At 43.7% G+C, this 18,410-nt stretch overlaps 1 protein-coding gene across 1 annotated transcript in view; it reads right to left on the bottom strand.

Moving 5' to 3' along the window:
- The window catches only part of LOC144800408 (vitamin D3 hydroxylase-associated protein-like), a 387,916-nt gene that overhangs the window by 31,808 nt on the left and 337,698 nt on the right, over nt 1-18,410 (bottom strand). Inside the window, exon 13 of the mRNA XM_078671679.1 lies at nt 15,987-16,026. Coding sequence (XP_078527805.1) covers nt 15,987-16,026 — 40 coding nt within the window. The remainder of the gene's footprint in view (nt 1-15,986; nt 16,027-18,410) is intronic.

The raw sequence follows: 18,410 nt of genomic DNA, 5'->3' as shown, positions 1-18,410 counted from the left end.
TGAGAGAGATGCTGTCTTTTCTCCTGCCGAGAAATCCAGCTCCAGTGTTTCCAGTCACCCTCGCGGTTTGCTGGGAAATCGAGTCCTGAGAAAGAGATACAAAACCTCCTTCATTCTATAACCAAGGTACGGAGCTGATTAAATCCTTAAGAGAATTCTTGATTCAGATTCTTGGCAAAACTAACTTAACTTAAAACTGCAGCTCACTTACTCCTTCCCACATACTAGGCTTAGGTTAGGTACACCGGGGTAGGCGTATCTTAGAAGCACCAGTTGAGTATGTTTAGTCAATGATTTTATGTATGTATATATTTTATCCGTTTTAAGTATCATATGGCTCAGAAACCATATAAATGCTTTTACAGTATTATTTCATAATACTCCTTTTACTGTACGCACTTTACTTTATGACAAGTATTGCAATTACGGCAATCCACTTCTCTTGCACGAGAAAGAGGATTGCTCAATAAATAACAACTTTTATTGAAAACGCCCGTCTCTCTATTTCTCTGCACTCTGGCGAGACTAAGCATGCATGATTGACTGAGTGAAATAGCCGTCTATTGTTTTCACACAACTCTGGAGATATACTCCTTATTCTGGGGGGAACAAAGTTGTCATGTTTATGCGGTTGTCAGAAACTAATCCCTTCTTGTCTAGTCAGGAAAGTTAACTCCTTCCTGTTCATTCGAGAAAGTTTCTAGTGACCTCTGAGCTAGCTGGCATTCATAATTAAGTCTAACATATTCAATAGAGACCTAGTCGACCTCAGTCCTATGTCTAAACTATCGTTTATGATATTCCAATGCGCAGAGCCTATTGGGAATATAGGAACTACACTACAGTGACAGGACTTGTGGGCGAGCCTGAGATCACCCGATCTCACTGGGGCTACACGGCGCCTCCAAACCTTTGTGCGACCTGACGTACACACGAAGGATGGAGGACACCGCCACCTCCATCGGGCCTCTTAACTGGAGTGGGCTTGGTGGAACGGAGGCCAGTTGCGAGCTATCCCTCACCTGTGGTGCTGGATGTCCTGTCGAACCCTGCAATGACTTCTGCCACATCCTCAGCTGGGCTTCCCCACTCTGGCCCACAGGCGCTGTGTGCCTCCCCTGATTGTTGGGGTAGAGGTTGTGGGGGCGGCAGTGAGTGTTTTCTGCTCTCTGCAGCCGCTGGGGTCGGCGGGCGGGGCTGCTGGCATGGCCCGCCTGGGAACTGCTGCTCTACCCTGGTGAAAGCCTCACTCCACAATGCGGAGGGTACAGTAAGTGCTCCCCATCCCTCAGGGGGGCCCCCGTCCTAGTCGCTTCACCTGCACATGCCTGCAGATGCCAGCTGTCTGCTCACTGGAGTCTGCACTCTCCTGGGCCTGCCACCTCTTCTGTCCTCCTCTGTACTGCTGAACTGGGCCTCTTGCCTATCTGGGGGATGCTCCCTGGCACCCCAGCACTCCGTTGAGACATGGTGCAGCTATTAATAATTATCAACAGAATAACACCTTTGTATGTGGTTTGTGGATGAGGCGGTTCCGGTGTGTGTCCACTCCTTTGCTGTACCAATTGGAATTTTCACTTATCTGAATTTATTTCTGCTTGGCCTTTACTATATACTCATTCTGAGCGCAATTTTACTGTCTCCTTTGGGCTCTGTGCTCGAAGTGTTTCCTATATCCCCATTGCGCTGGCTGGACACTCTGTGATCCCACAAGGAGAATCCTTGTCCCTTTGGACTCAACTCCTCTCCACTGATAATATCATCCATCCACTATGCCCATCCTGCCTGGTGACCTGTTTTTGGAAACAAGTATTTGTAACCCTTCATTATCACTGTGAAAACACTGCTTACCCAGCCCTTATTCTTGCAGCCCATTCTCCTACATAAATAGGTCGCACTGATCCTAAACAGCATAGGCTAACATTTTATCGGGCACAACCTGTTAGGGGGCATGGCTCCCATTCCAATATGGATGAGGTTACAGATCGTGGCCCAGACACTGGCACCACCAGCGACATGACCGCCATTATGGCAGAACTCAAGGTGGGATTTCACACCACAGACACGTTTTCATACTTTTGCTGCATGCATAGACAGAATGAGGAAACGGCTGGACCGTCAACGGACGAGGATTGATGGTGCTGCGGAGAGGAATATGGGGACTGGGGGATATCACTGGCACTATGCAGACACGCTTGTAAAAAATGGAACATATCCTGAAACAAGTTGCAATTAAGAATGAAGACCTTGAAGCCAGGTCTCATAGAAATAACATTCCCATTTCCGGTATTGCAGACACTACCAACATGGGAAGACCGGATGCATTTGTGGAACAGCTCCTTACTGATCTCTTCGATCGTTCCAGTTTCTTCCCTACTTTTCCTGTGGAATGTGCTCACTGCTCACTTGGCCCATGACCTCCTGAGGATACTCCACCCAACTATCTCGTAGCACGTTTCCTTAATTACAAGGACAGAGACATTACTCTATGCCTGGCCCAGGAGAGGGGTGCACTCCAATACCAGGGCGCCAACATCTCTTTCTATACGGACTTCACCCACACTGTACAGGAGGCCTGTTGAAAACTCATCGATGTACAGAGCTCTCTTTGTTAATTGCCCAATCATCCTGGCCTGAAGTGACTGTTCCTTTCTTGTTTGTGAGCAAAACTTACATGAAATCTACACCATGTTTTTAATTTTAAGCACCACTAGCTATTCTACTATATTCTCTGTGCATGCTACTATAGTACAATTTCTGATGATTTCCGATGAATACTATTGTCTTTACATAATCATATTTATTAATAGGCCGTGGCAAGCCAAGTTGTTGCTGCACACTCATGTGAACACCAATTTCTAAAAAGTCGGATTGTTTTGTTTTCGGTTTTTTATCTTTAGGATTCGCTGGATGTCTTATCATCTGGCGTGGGTGGAAGGTTGGGGTTTTAATGTTTTGTTTTTGTTAGTGTTTGATTGCCAATTTATGTTTGCTCACTGCTACACATCACAAGACCCTCACAACATCACCTGCAATGTGTCCCTTCTTATCCCCTCTTTTTATCTGCTATCCTACACCGCGATACAAACAGGACACTTGACCTCTCCGTTATCACATGGAATATATGTGGAATTACCAATCTGCGAAATGAGAAACAGGCATTGCCCTATTTGAACAGGCATGCTGCCAAGATCGCCTTCCTCCAGGAGATGCAACTCCCTCCTAGCACTTACCTCACCTATACCAAAACCTAGGAAAAGCACTGTTATTTCTCCTGTTACCATGGTACTTGCATTCTTATACACAGAGTGTACCCTTCATTCTCCATACCTGTCATTGGGACTGAATGCCCATTATATTCTCGCAGTCAAACATGTCTTATTAAAAAGGTCTACACTCCAAACGTAGAGGACCCTGATTTCTTTCAGGACTCTTTTTGCCCATATGGGACCTCTGGACATTGATCCTGTGATACTGGGTGGCAATCTCTATATGCCACAATGCTCACACACTGGGCACAATTCACAAAAGTAATGTGCTACGAGATGCTTGGCACACACACTACCCATACAGTTCCGGGTTCACTTTCTTTTACACTCCCAACTCCATCTGGACAAGGCTGGACTACTGGTTCCTCTTGGCTAATGTGCACCTTTGGGTATCGGAGGTCACCATCATACCCTGGATCTGACCACAGACGGGTCCTCCTACTGCTGCAGATCCCACATATATACTGCTTGTAATGCACTTGAAGTTCCACAATGGAAGCCTTCATGACCCATTGTTCCATAGTGAAGTTCTTGAATCTGTACCTGAATATTTCGCATTGAACACAAAAGTGGTTTTAACACAAGCCACCCTTTGCGAGGCCTTCAAGGCCTTTATCCATGGATATGCATCTCCAAACACATTGGTATCCTCCATAATATTTGAGTTTAACTACAATGTGTTGAGGTAGCTCTGCGGGATATAGATCGTGTTGCCACTTCTGGTGAAGAGGCTTGATTACAAATAACTGTTCTGTATTGTGGGTGGTGAGGGAGTCCTGGCTGAGTTTAAACAGTATTATAAGCATCATAATGTTCTTGTGTGCCTGACATTGCAGACTTTTGCTCAAACCTCTTTTAAAATCATTGGGCCATCGCAAATGTAGAGAGGCTTTGTTCCATTTACAACTATTGAATACACCTGCTATTTGCTCCAGAGTATGCTCTTTTCTAAAAGCTGCAGTTAGAACTGGGAAACCCATAGAGGGCCCGCTCTGTTGAAACAATATTTATATGTTGGGTGCTTTTTAAATTCTGGATTTTACACTTTTTTATCATAGCTTTAACAAGTTTTACCTATGTTATTTGACACCTTGCACTTTATACAAATGTTGTCTAATGTCTGATTGCGTTGTGTCTTTTAAAGATTAATTGATGATGAGGATGAAGTTAGATATAGGTCTTCAATGTAGCAGTCTACAGTGCCTTAGGTTGTGATTAGAATTAGAGGCTGATTATGTACCTTTTGTTGAAAACACAAGGTTTTCCTGTGGCAGATGCTGACCCTAATGATGCTTTGAGGAGTCCCTCCAGTTAAAAACAAGTCCTTTCTGTAGCAGGCTGCAGTTACATAGGCTGTTACTAGAGTTCCGTAGAGTCAGAGAGAAGTCTATACTGTTAGCTATCTGAAGCATCTAGTTGATGTCTCATAGTCATCCACCACTTTGTCCTCAATCTATGGATACCAGAGATTTATGAACACAGCAAATGCCCTTGAATACCTCCTTTTGTTGACTTTCAACCAGGAAGTGGCAATGATTTTAACTCCCTCACTCATTTCTCATCAGTATCTACTGAAATGATTGAACAATTCCTCCTTAAAACTGAATCTGGGTCACTATTAAATTCCTGCCCACCTTGTATAACACATTGGACATTTAATGAACTGGCATGGCTCTTCTCCACCTTTTCAAACGGTTGTTATCTGCAGCAGAGGTATCAGCAAGTTGGAATTATGCTCTATTAATCAGCTATAAAAAAAAGTGCAGCAGCCTATCTGGGAGTTTTAAACAATTTCAATCCCATTTACTAATATTGCCTTTCCGCCAAAAGACTTATAAAAAGAGGTTAATAGACAATTGTCTCAATAGGTTGGTCCACATCGATACTTGATCCATTTTAGTTCGGCTGTAGACCTTAAGGTAACACTGTGTCTACTCGACTATCATTCTACAAAATTCTGTAGGTGAATATGGGCAACTCTGGGGAAGGGAGCTAACGCTGCCTTAACTTTGTTAGACCTCAGCTAATTTGTAGGTCTCGCTTTTGGCAGCGCATGCGCTGCATGCACTGTCACAGCGAGACTTAAAGTAATCTGTATACTGGCTTCACCTCCGTGTATTTTCTCCTGCCCCTCGTGATTGGTTTGAGTTTGGCATTGCTGTTGTTTTCTTGATTTCTGTTGGCTATTGGCCCTATGGTCACTTTCGTGTAGTCCCAAGGCAGTGGCGCCTAACTACAGTTTTCCTCCGCTTCCTGGCACTTATTTGCCTGCAGTGTGCTATCTGTTGTTTACCCCTCCCTGACTGATGTGTTAGAACCTGCCGACAAATGTAAGCTCCGGTGGTGGTTGGGGGCGTGGCCCCCCTCTTCTCCCTCCTCGCCTTGTTTATACTTCCCACTTGTTCTTATTTGGGAAATAGCTTATCGCCGAGCCGATAGAGGCAGCGCTCATTACATCTGATGCCGCCGCTGGAATGTCAGTTCAATTGTCCCCGCAATAAAACATATATCTGGAGTGTTTGTGTAACAGGTTTGCGACCAGTGTGTCTTTTGTTGTTAACTCTGCCCATAGTTCTAGATAACTTAAAACTGAATGAGGCGTGCAACCCTAAGCTCGGTGGTCGGGATTTACGCTCCGAGCCCACCTTCAGAGTATCCCTTTCGTTCATTCCAGCTTTCCTGCTGCGCCCGAGTCTTCGAAGCGAGCATTTTTAGTCTAAGCAGCGCACCCCCACTTGGGCACCGTCCATGCCCCATTTTCATTGCATTATCTCCCGGTGCGACACGGGCACCGTGTGTTCGTGGCGACTGCGCTTGCATTTTTCTTAATTAAAAGCAGCCCGACTACTGCCTCACTTTATCTTTAGCAGCTGCATGCTTTTGCTGCCTGTTAACCCTGTTTAAAGAAAGCAAGCTTCTTTAGAGCTAGACATTTCGTGTGGAGCGTGTCACCCAATCCCCATCGCACACTCCCTGGGCATGCCGGTACAGAGGAGAGGGATGCACATAATTGTTGGTCATATTGAGTTTGTGTCCCCCACTCAACAGGAAAGGGCTGGCTTTATGGGTAAAGATGGCTGTTTCTTTTTTTTAAGCTGCCACAGCTAACTAATTGTGGTTATGTGCGTGTCAACAACTTTTCTTTTATTCTGATATGTGTTAAACAGCACAGCACGCCATTTTAATTTTGAGCGCCGGCTATTTGGGCAGTGGTTCATGGAGAGGGCAGGCATAAGGATCACTGTAGTGAACAACAATATGGCCGAGCTCTTTCAGGCACACAGCTGCCCGCGGACACCCTGCACTAGGTGTGAGCGTGCATTGCAAAAGCCGCACGCTTTCATAGGGATTATGGGAGTTGTAGTTTGTCGTGGCAGCGAAGTACAGAAGCTAGCCAACTTGTTTGCCATGGCGCCTGGTTCGCATCCCTTGCTCCTTGTTTATTATACCAGCATATGTGCCTTGGTGACTGAACGCAGCGCCCCAAGAGCACAGCCCGCCAGTATCCCAGTGTGTTGACAGCAGGCTCACGCACTGAGTATGGAGTCCAAGTTATGGCTGTGCTGTGTCAGCAGGGTCCGCTCCACATACTAATCGGCAGAATGTGAGGATTAAACGGGCGGCTTCTAACATCGAAGGGTGACCCATGCAGCCAGAAGCCCCTGGGCAAGGATTAAAGGGTAACGAGCAATTCTCATTTCTTGTCTGTTAATCTTTGGTTCGGATTTAGCAGCGTCATAAAATGCCCGTAAGTGCTCGTGGAGTCCCACAGCGAAAATGCACTTGAGGTTTTAATTCTTAACATACCTCGGAGGAACGATCACCTACTTCTGAGATGTGTTGGTTGTACAACTGCCTCGGGCTTTCAACCTTCCTAGGTTGATTAAAATCATCCTTCCTGGATTGATAAAAACATTGGGTTAACTACAGTTACTCCATGTCACTCAAGACGTATTTTCGATTCTAAGGCTTTATTTGTGACATTGTTACCAATGGTATTGTTGCTTTGCATCATGGTAGCGTAGTACTGAAGGTGACAGTTTACATTTCAGTGCACAGTGAGTTTATTGCCGCTGTTTACACACTCTGATCTTTCTGACGGGTTCTTCAACAGTGTGTTGCCTTTAGCACTGCAAAGGTCTTCGGGTGGCTTGTTGGCACTACATAAAATACGTATCACAAGGACGTTTCTTGGAACATAAATATTGACAGGACTGCATAACGCGATGCCCTGGCATACAATGTGTTGAAAACAGCACCGGTGTCTGCAAAAACGTCACACTTTTAACTCATTCCCATGGTCCCCTCTAAATGCAAAGTGCCAGCTTTCATGTATGTACTACTATATGTTACACTACCCATGACAGACTCCCGGCTTGCTTAACCTATAACGAGTCTGCTTTTCGGTTGATTTGTTGGGTAACATATAAAATATGTTATAGCTCTGGTCTAGGTACTTATCTGCTGAATTTGGACCTCAGGACCCCAAGGTTGAAAAATGACCACAAATTAAGTCATGTTCTTGTTTTGGCTGAAATTGAAAATATATGTTCAAATGTGGGCAATCTACTGTCACAATTACATGTTCATCCCTATTGCATGCTGGCTCACGACACACCATGCTATTCTGTGTACACAGCTCATATTTGGCGCACTTCTGTTGCACTATACGCTCACTACGTAGCTCTCTGCGACTCCTTCTTGGAGCAGGTCCATGATGTATGAAAGTACCTAAAATGGGTTCCTCTTAGGAACACAAACGTTTTAATCACGCCGTTCCGAGTAACATTGTTACAAATTACGCCATCTCTTGAGCCAGGAAGTAACTGTTGTTTTTATTGTGAAAGTGCATAAGGGATATAGAAGCACATTTTAGTGCCCCATTTGCCTCTGCTGGTCTAGCTCTTTTCACCTACGTTTTTTTTTAATAGTACACAAAATCATGACTTGTCTCCAGTCCATGGCTAAAGGTGTACAATACAGGGAATGTTGCTCAAGAACGTTACTTTTTGACAGCGCCTGGTTGATACGCCATGCCAAACAATTGATTACTCCTGTATAACATATAACACCTATAGCGCAGGGCCCATGGGTACAAAACATTGCTATGTACAACGCCAAACGCTCTATATCTAACAAATGCGAGACCTTTGCATTTCCATTGCTTGTTTTTATAGCAGTTATATGCTGTTCATATACAGGGCAAAGCGCTAGAGAGGCTTACATCTTCCATCATGTCAAGAATGTAGGCTGTCCAATTTGCTACTTTTTGCTCAATCTCTCGCCCTCCTTTGTGTAATGTTATTCAGAGTTCGCATCACTGTTCATATTCTTCCTTTAGCAGAACTGATTTATTCCTTTGGCCTCCAATTGATTTTTATGTTGACGATGTGCAGATTGTAATTTCTGTCCATGGCCGAGAACTTCTGAACTGCTGAGGTAGCCTTCTGGTTAACTGCCAACTCCCTAACGTTGAATGGAGAGAACATGGCGGTTCTTATCATCAGCGTCCCCTCCTCTAACCATTGGCAAATGATTTAAGCATGGTAATCGTTTGCAAACTGACATTTTCAGTTGCTTCTATTTGTGATCACTGTGTAAAATCCTGCCACTTTTTCTGATAGAGTACTGTAAGACAGTTTATCTTATTTATTTATAAAGTATTTATAAAGTTTTATATATCGCTAACGTGACCCACTAGGTTATCAGAGCACTTTATAATATCCATTTATTAACCATTAGAAGGTTGAGGTAGTATATAAACATTTGGTATTCGCCATTCCATACAAAAGAGGTATATAGTAGTATATGTATATCATAGGTGACTCGTAGTCAACATAGAAGGATCCCCGAGGGAATCAGAATGCTTCATAATACACAGTTATTAAAGATTAGGTGGTTGAGGTAGTAAACATACATTCAGTATTCGCCTTCAATGCAAAGGAGGTAGGCAGTTGTATGTGGATCACATAGGTGACAAGACGTCAACATGGCATTCAAATCTTAGGATGTGAATTTATTTAATTAGCAGCATTTTTACTTGTTTTTTGAAGGAGGTAAAGGAGGGGATTTTTCCCGATCCCTCTAGCTTTAGAGCTAAGTAACTGGCAGCATTGTTATGCATTGCTCTATGGGTCTTGCAAGCGAGCTTTAGGTGTATTCTTGCCTCGTAGGGCAGCCAGTTCAGGGTTTTCCAGGTCAGAGAAATGTGGTTATTTCTTTTAGTTCCTGATACCAATCTGGCCGCAGCGTTAAGCAAAGCTCTCAGCGGGGCCAGCTTGTATTTGGGGAGACCGCATATAGTGGTGCTTACATAGTCTAATCTTTTATCGCAACTCTCTCTTGGTATAGCTGATTCTCCTCCAAATCAGGCAGAAAAATTTGATGACTCAGACCACTCTCTTATGACTTGGTCCCCACTTACAACAGAAAGTGTAACTAAACTTTTAAAGAACATCAAATCTGTATCTCCAAATGATCCATTACCTGCTTCTGTATTAAAACAGTTGAACACTTCTTCATTATCTGTGATAACTCATCTCCTAAATGCCTCAATGCAGGAATCCAACATGGAAACATGCGATGATCTATCCTCTTCTCAAGAAGCCGAATGCTGACCCAGAGGTGTCCAGCAATTACCGTCCCATATCATTACTCCCTGTGCTTTCTAAAATTATGGGAAGACATTCATTCACACCTAACTCAATATGTTACAACACATGGCCTTCTCCAGCCCTCTCAATAAGGCTTCAGAGCAGGCTTTTCGACCAAAACCACCCTACTTGAGGTTACAGAAGGTATACGTCACCATCTGGACAACGGGGACACCGTGCCACTCATTTTATTGGATCTGAGCGCTCTTATGACACGGTGTCCCATACGGTGCTTATAAATGCACTCAAGTCACAGGGTATTGGAGGTTCCGCCCTAAATTGGCTCACTGCCTTCATCTCTACTCGTACCTTCCAAGTTTTCTCCCAAACTGCCTGTTCTGAAGTCCACTCTTTTGCCCATGGGGTGCCACAGGGATCCATCCTCAGCCCCTTATTATTCAATCTGTATGTAAGACCTCTTGCTGAGGTGGCTGAGAAATCGGGCTTATCCCTGTTTTCTTAAGCCGATGATTCTCAAATCATTTTCTCCCTTTCCTCACACAAAACAACTACCTCCTCCACTCTGAAAACTGGTTTAAAACATATTGCATTGTGGACATTTTTTTAAAACTAAATGGGGAGAAAACTGAGATACTAGTGTTGGGAAAACAAAAATATCTCTGGAACCACCAACATTCGCCATGCGAAATGGGTGTTCTTCCATCCCCCTCACCTCAAGGATGTAATTTAGGCATCATAATCGATAATGCACTCAGCTTGCATCCCCAATCAGTCAAAGTCGCAGCAACCTGCTTTACCATCATCAAATGGTTACAATTTGCTGGATGTTACCAGAAGCGACCAAGAAAACCGTAGTCAATGCCCTAGTCACATTGAGGCTGGACTACGGTAATGTGCTCTATATGCGCTCAAACAAATCTGTAGTCCACAGACTACAGATGGTACAATATGCCGCTGTCAGACTTCTGTGTGGAGTCCCTAAGACCACTTCTATCTCGACCTATCGACTCAAACTGCACTGGCTGAAAATTGAAAATTGAATAAAATTCAAGACACCAATGGCCTGATTTATCATACTGAAATCGTCTCGCAAAGGGCCAGATTCTGAGAATCTGGCCCTTTGCAAGCGCTATTTTTGCATTTGGGATTCATCATCCCAAATGCAAAAATCGCTATACTAGAAATCGCTATATTGCGAAGAATCACATTTAAGGAATCTCAATTAGAGATTCTTTAAATGCTATTCATGAACCTTTTTAAAATTGCGAATTCGCAATATGTGGCCGCTATTTAGCGTGAAGTCTGACTTCGTGGTAAATAGCGAAAACTTAGAAAAATGCACTTTAGTGTATTTTTCTAAGTTGGATGTTACACACACACATGTCCTCTGGACATGTGTGTGCGCAACACCAGTGTAAATCACAATTTCAGGGGTGCTACAGGGTGTCCTTTGGACACCCTGGCACCCTTGAAATTGTTTCCTTATTTGCGATTCGCTAATTGCTAATCGCAAATAAGGAATGACTCCCCATTCATTCCTATGGGCCTTTGGCCTTTGGCCCATAGGAATGAATGGGGAGTCATTCCTTATTGCGATTAGCAATTAGTGAATCGCAAATAAGGAAGGTGTAGAAATCGCTATAAATTTTGCGATTTCTACATGCATCCCGTTTTGCGAGTCTTTAATAGTGATTCCTTAAAAATCGCTATTAAGGACTCGCAAAAGAGGAGCATGATGAATCTGGGGGTTAGTTATATGCACAAAATTAAATGCTGCAGCGCTCCTAGCTACCTTCTAGCTCTGGCCAAACCCTACCTTCCTTCGCAAAATCTCCGTTCAGCCACCCAAGGAAGGTTTTTTGTCCCAAAATTTAAATTAGCCCGGATGGGTGGCAAGTCCTTATCGTACCTAGGCCCTTGACTTTGGAACTCTCTTCCCACTGCACTCCGTAACGAGACAAACTATATCCAGTTCCGCAAGTCTTTAAAAACGTGGCTGTTCGACAGATAAAAATGCTTTTCCTGTTTCTTACGCCTTGACCTGCCTTTTGCGCCGGGAAACCCTTTTGGGTAGCTGTTGCGCATTATAAATTTACAAACTAAACTAAACTTGGTAGAACTAGGGCTTGTTCTGGCAATTTTAAGTCAGTCTGTGGGAGGAAGGGTTTGAGTTTCCTTAGCATACTAATCTGGTGATTAGCTCCCTTGGTGGCATTTGTGATTTGCGCCTGCTTGTTCAGGTGTTTGTCTATGGTGACTCCCAAGGATTTAATGGAGTCAATGATGTGGGGAGCACAGTTAAAGAGGTTAGGTGTTTCAACCATAAGTCCATAGTGTGGGTGTGATTGGGTGGGCAAATGAGAAGGAATTCCGTTTTCTTGGTGTTAAGCATGAGGTGGTTTCCAGTGAGCCAACTTTGAGTATTCTGTAGAATAGAGTTGAGAAAGAGGAAGTCTTCTGGTGTGGAGATTTTCATGTACAGTTGGGTGTCATCCGCATACAGGTGATATAGAATGTTCGCTGAGTTCAATGCGTTTTCCAGGGGTTCCATTAGTAGATTAAAGAGAATGGGTGAAAGTGCTGAGCCCTGTGGAACATCTAGGGTGACCTTGGAGGGTTGAGCGAGTGAATGTTTCATCTTGATTCTTTGTGTTCTGGAATTTAGTAAGGAGGTAAACAGTTGTAGCACTGGGCCCATAAGGCCCCTCCTTCGTTCCAGTAGGGACAATAGGTTGTCATGCTTAACCGTATCGAAAGCTGAGCATGAGTCAAGAAGTATCAGCAGGCATGATTCATTTTGGTCTAGCATTTTTAGTATGTCATCCGTAATGTGGGTGAGTGCAGATTCGGTGCTGTGACCATGATGGAAGCCAGATTGGTGATTGTCTAGGAGGTTGTAGTTCTCAATGTGGGAACATAATTGTATTTGTACCCATTTTTCCAGCAATTATGCCACAGTAGGGATGTTGGATGTAGGGCTGTAGTTGTTTAGATCTGATGGTAGAGGTTTGAATTTCTTTAGTATAGGTATGACCTGCCCTACTTAAGACAGTCCGGTATGGAGCCTTGTCTCTGAGAATTTTTGTCCATAGGGGTACAATAGATGTTTTTATCATTTTGAATAGAGGAGGAAGGGGGTCCAAGACGTTATTGGGAGGGTTGATTGCCAGAATTATGTTGTAGATATCTTGTTCAGGGATGGGCGAGAAGGTGTGCCAAGAGGCATTGTTTTTTGTGGTTTCCATCAGAGTACTGAAATGGAACTTGGTCTGAGAGTAAAAGTTTGTATCCTAAATGATAGGTTGTGAGTAGGCCTTCTTAGATTGGATGAGTTCAATGGGCTTTGCCTTTTCTAGGAAGAAAATGGCAAGCTCATCACAGTTAGGTGTAGCCGAATTGTTTAGTTACTTAGAATTAGGCGTTTTGCGAGCTTATTGCTTGAAGATTTCGAATAGTTTTTTGGGGCGGTTGATGGCTTGGTTCAGCTGGGTTTTGAAAAAGTCTGCCTTGCCCTTTAGCATCTTCCTGTTGTAAGAATTCCTCAGCAATCTAAGGTGAAATAGGTGATCAGTGGAGGGTGCTGATTTCCATAGTCGCTCAGCAGATCTTAGCATGTGCCGATCAGAGTTCAGGGTCTCATTGAACTATGGTTTGGAGATTTTTGAGGAAACATATTTTTCTTGAAGGGGCACTGTAGAGACAAGGATTTCAAGCATAGTGGAATGGTAAAAGACAGTGAGGTTGTGGACCTCAACCATGTCTGTCGGGGGAGTTAGGGCTGAGTTGCATCGGTTTACCAGGGCGATGGGTTAATATTTAGTATATTCATTTTCCATTGTTTCGTTTTTGTGGGCTGGCCCCTTTTTGGAATTACCTCGATATTAATAGAAAAGATGATGCTGTGATGGTCAGTCCAGTCACATGGAGTGATGGATTCTAATGATACAGTGTTCTTTTTTGCTATGATGAGGTCTAGTGTATCTCCCTTGTTGTGGGTTCGACTTTCACAGAATTAGGACAGATCCTGTTCAGACAGAAATGATTTAAGGCAGCTTATACCATGGTTATTTCAGTTGTTCCAGTGGAGATTAAAACCACCCAGGAAAATCTGTGGCACTAGTGAGTTGTCATTGGATGAAATGACTTACATTATCTCATCGATGAAAGCCATATTATCACCTGGTGGGTTTTAACTATTATGAAGTTTGCTGATCAGATTATCACCTGGTGGGTGGTAAATATTGTGAAGTTTGCTGGCAAGGCGATTGACATCAGAGATGTTGATACAGAGATATTCGCAGGAGGCTAGAGAGATGGAGTCTGCTTGATTGACTGAGATTATGTTTCGATAGATGCATGCTAGCCCGCCACCGGGTTTCATGTTTCTGTTAAGGCGGATTAAATTGTGACTAGGAGGAACCAGTAGGTCAAGGATGGGGCAAGATGAACTATTAAGTCATGTCTAAATCATACTTGAGGATGAGGTCGAAAATGTCAGGGGCATGGTTGCTAGCGGATCTGCAATTAATGAGTGCACACTTCATCTTGTTAGTCGAGCGGGAGAGCGTAGTTTGGACTTTGCTGATATTTGTGAGGTTTTCTCTATTTATGGATCTTTTGTTGTGAGTCGGTTCTCTGAAGAGGTTGGTTTGAATGGATTTGATTGTGTTACCTCGAGACTTACAGTTGTCAGTGGGCCTGGCATAAGATATGAGGAGGTAATCTATGTCATTATCGGATAGTTCAGCAGTTGCCTTCCGAGGCTGAGATGGGTTGTTGGGGGAAGGCAGTAATTATTTCTCGCCTGGACGACTGTAAATCTTTGTATATTGGCACCCTTCCATATTGCTGAACAGATTGCAACTCCTTTAGAACAACGGTGCTCAACTATTGCTAGATGTCTCTTGGATTCAATCTGTATACAAGCATCTACAGCCTCTTCAGTGGCTTTTGACGAAAAAGAGAACCATATTTAAGGTTTTGTACATTTTTCACAAGGCTCTTTTGGGCAAAGGTCGATGGGATATTGGGGCTCATATCACCTTCTATTCACCTTCACACAATCTTCGCTCATCATTGGCCTGCTTGTTGTCCAACCCCTGCTGGAGGATCCTCCTGCTTCCGCTCCACTAACATTTGGAATGAGCTTCCACTCAATATCAGATCATAATCCATCCATATGACTTTCAGGATAAAAGCCTAAACATGTATTTTTTATTAACATCTATCCACTTGTCTTCTCCTGAGTGCTAGGACTCAGCAAATTTGAGTAAAAGCTGCACTTTACAAATATATAATTAAATGTAATTCAGCACATGTAAATTCAGCTCATAAAGAGACCATGGGTTCAACATATATCTGCATATTCCAATTGCTCATCTGATCATTTAATCTTGTTTTCTGTCTCCTAATTAAATATGCCAGTGCTAGTTTGTAATGATAATAGTTGTTAGAAAGGCTTTGATCACAACTCCTTTATGTACAAGAGGAAAGCACCCTAATATAGATTAAAACCTAACCTATTGAATATCTAGAATACCTTTTAAGTTGTTTTTAGGTGCTTTGTGCAGCAAAATTCCCACCAGTGTGTAGGGTATGAACAATGTCTGGATTTGGTGATGAGGATCTAAGAGAGAGAGGAGGAGGGGATACCAAGTGAGAATGGAGAGCAATGAAGGTGGCGATGAGTGGGGCAGTGAGAATGCAAATAAGCGGGGGGCTATTTGTACTTGGAATTATAGGATTAAGTATTGAATACCAGAACCAAAATCTAATGGGAACAGTACATCGAAAATGTAATCTTTGAGAAAATGCTATGGGCTGAAACAAATCACAGAGGAGATTCCAGTGGTGAGTTTAGCTGAGTCATTGGGGCAGAATGATTGAGGAAGTTTAGCCAATGTACGTTTCTCTGGATTTAACATTTCCTCCAGAAATTGGAAGAGTTTCCAATGCCACCCAACTCTAAACCAGCTGTTTGACATTGTTATTTGAAACATTTGCAAATTAACACAAAGGAGTAATACTTATGAAGTGGAAACATTCTCCAGATATATATTCAAAGGCTTGATTTTAAATATGAATGAAAATAAAATGTGAGTACCTGCACAGCAGCATGTTGTGCCCAGACCTCTTTTGCAGACCTATAGGAATCAAGCACAAGAAAACATGAGCTAACATAAAATCCGTTAACAGCATTGTCCTCACAATCAATATCGCTATAACATTGATTGGGTTTTTGTTACAATAGTGAGTCAGAAGGTCAGGGTATTTTCTTATTATGTTTCCCTGAGTTTAAATTCTCCAGACGTTTATGGCAACCTATAAAATAGCACCACATAGAAAAAGGTTTGAAGTTCACATAACACAGTATTATTTTACATTATACCTCAACCAGATTCATTAGACAATGAATTTTGTTGCAACTTACATTCTCAATTGCTTAAAGAAGGAATCAAATTCCCGATTAACCTTTCCTTCACTAGCAGAGAGGATCACATGACAGGAATAAATCATGGGTAGTCACTTAAGGCAAATCACTTGTACAAGAGGTTATGGCTGTAATACTACTCTCTTAGGCATGGGTAAAGATTGGTAAAAAGCCAAGATTGGTCTTTTACCCTTCTTTTTTGCCTTCTGAAACTAACACTATGTGATATCAACAGCAAATACTTGATCTGGCTGCCTGCAACATATCAGGAAATACACAGGGGATAAAACTCCTATTGTATGCTGCTACTTCCAACAGAGCGAGGACTCATTATTAACTTTCATGCAAATGCCGTTGAACATCGTGGGTCTGTGGCCAAGGTATATTAGAGAACATTGAGGCATCTGGTCATTGGAGGTGAATGATAGCAGAACTTTCAGTTTTATATCCTCTTTATAAAATGGACAAATAAAATGTAAAGTACAGTAGAAATCAAGGTCTTGAAGGTGCAAAACATCCCTGCACTCTTTATCAAGAGTATCTAATCCAGAGTAAAGACATATGTTAACGGAAAGGGTAGGAACATATGAAATGAGGAACATAGAAATCTGTAAAGCTGTTACCTCTCAAAGATTATTTTCAACTCATATTGTATACCCTGGGTCCCGCGCCTAAAGTGGAGCATCTTTAAGATGAATGGCTGATGAGGAGCCTGAGAGTTCCTTACGCTCCAGCTCTCCACAGACTTTTCAAGGAACATTCCAATTGTGTGCATTCTATCATTTACCTCTTTTACATAAAAAGACACCCTTTTTATTCTAGAAACAGTTAATGCAATATTAACCTACTTTTATGAAGGTTCTCAATCAATCAATGAGGTGTTTGTTGAGTGTGACTACTCACCCACAAGGGTCTCAAGGCGCGGAGGGGTGGGGTCGTAAGTTCCAGTTCATCATGGAGGGGGTCTCTCGAAGAGCCAGGTTTTGAGGATTCTTGCGAAGATGGGGAGCGATGTTATCTGCCCGAGGTGGAGGGAAGGTCGTTCCAGGCTCTGGCCGCGCGGAAGGAAAAGGAGTGGCCTCCCGATCTGGTGTTTCCGGTGCGGGGGACCAGGGAATAGGAGAGCTGGGCTGATTGTAGGATCCTTTGGGGTGCGTGGAATTTGAGTCAGCTGTTCAAGTATGCTGGTCCGGTGTTCATGGAGGGCCTTGGAGCATGGGTTAGCATCTTGAAGGTGACTCTAGCTTCGATGGGGAGCTAGTGTAGTGTGCGCAGGTGCTGGGAGATGTGACAGTGTCTTGGAGGGTTGAGGACCAGTCTTACGGTGGCGTTTTGGATGTTCTGTAGTTTGTGGGTGAGGATATTGTTTATTGCGGCATATAGTGCGTTGCGGTAGTCGAGCCTGCTGGTGACCAGGGTGTGAGTGACGGTCTTTCTGTGTTCGAGGGGGACCCATTTGAAGGTCTTACCTAGGAGGGTGTGGAAGCAGGAGGACGAGACGGTGTTGATCTGGCAGTCTGTTTTGAGCTCTGAGTCCAGGATGATTCTCAGGTTGCACGCGGGGTCCGTGGGGGTGGTGGGGCTTCCAAGGGCGGGGGCCACCAGGTGTTGTTCCAGGCGTCGGGGTTTGGGCCCATGATGAGTACTTCCGTTTTGTTGGAGTTTAGTTGTAGGCAGCTGTTTTTCATCCATTTGCCGATGGCTTCCATGCCTTCTCGAAAGTTGTGTCTGGCAGTGTAGGGTTTGTTGGATAGGGAGAGGATGAGTTGGGTGTCGTCTGCGTATGACATAATGTTGAGTCCGTAGGCCATGTGGACGTTGAAGAGCGCAGGGCTGAGGGTGGACCCCTGGGGGACTCCGCAGGTGGTAGGTGTATGGTCCGAGAGGAAAGTGGGGAGCCTGACCCGCTGCATTCTGCCGGAGAGGCAGGAGCTGATCCAGTTGAGGGTCTTGTCTTGGATCCCTGCGTCGTAGAGTCTGCGTATAAGGGTGAGGTGAGAGACTGTGTCGAAAGCCACTGAGAGGTAGAGGAGGATGAGGGATGCTGTTTCTCCTTTGTCCAGTAAGGTACGCATGTTGTCTGTTGCGGCGAGGAGG

This window comes from Lissotriton helveticus, chromosome 1_2, assembly GCF_964261635.1.
Source record: "Lissotriton helveticus chromosome 1_2, aLisHel1.1, whole genome shotgun sequence".
Classification (NCBI taxonomy): Eukaryota; Metazoa; Chordata; class Amphibia; order Caudata; family Salamandridae; genus Lissotriton; species Lissotriton helveticus.
This window is presented reverse-complemented; position numbering and strand designations above follow the sequence as displayed.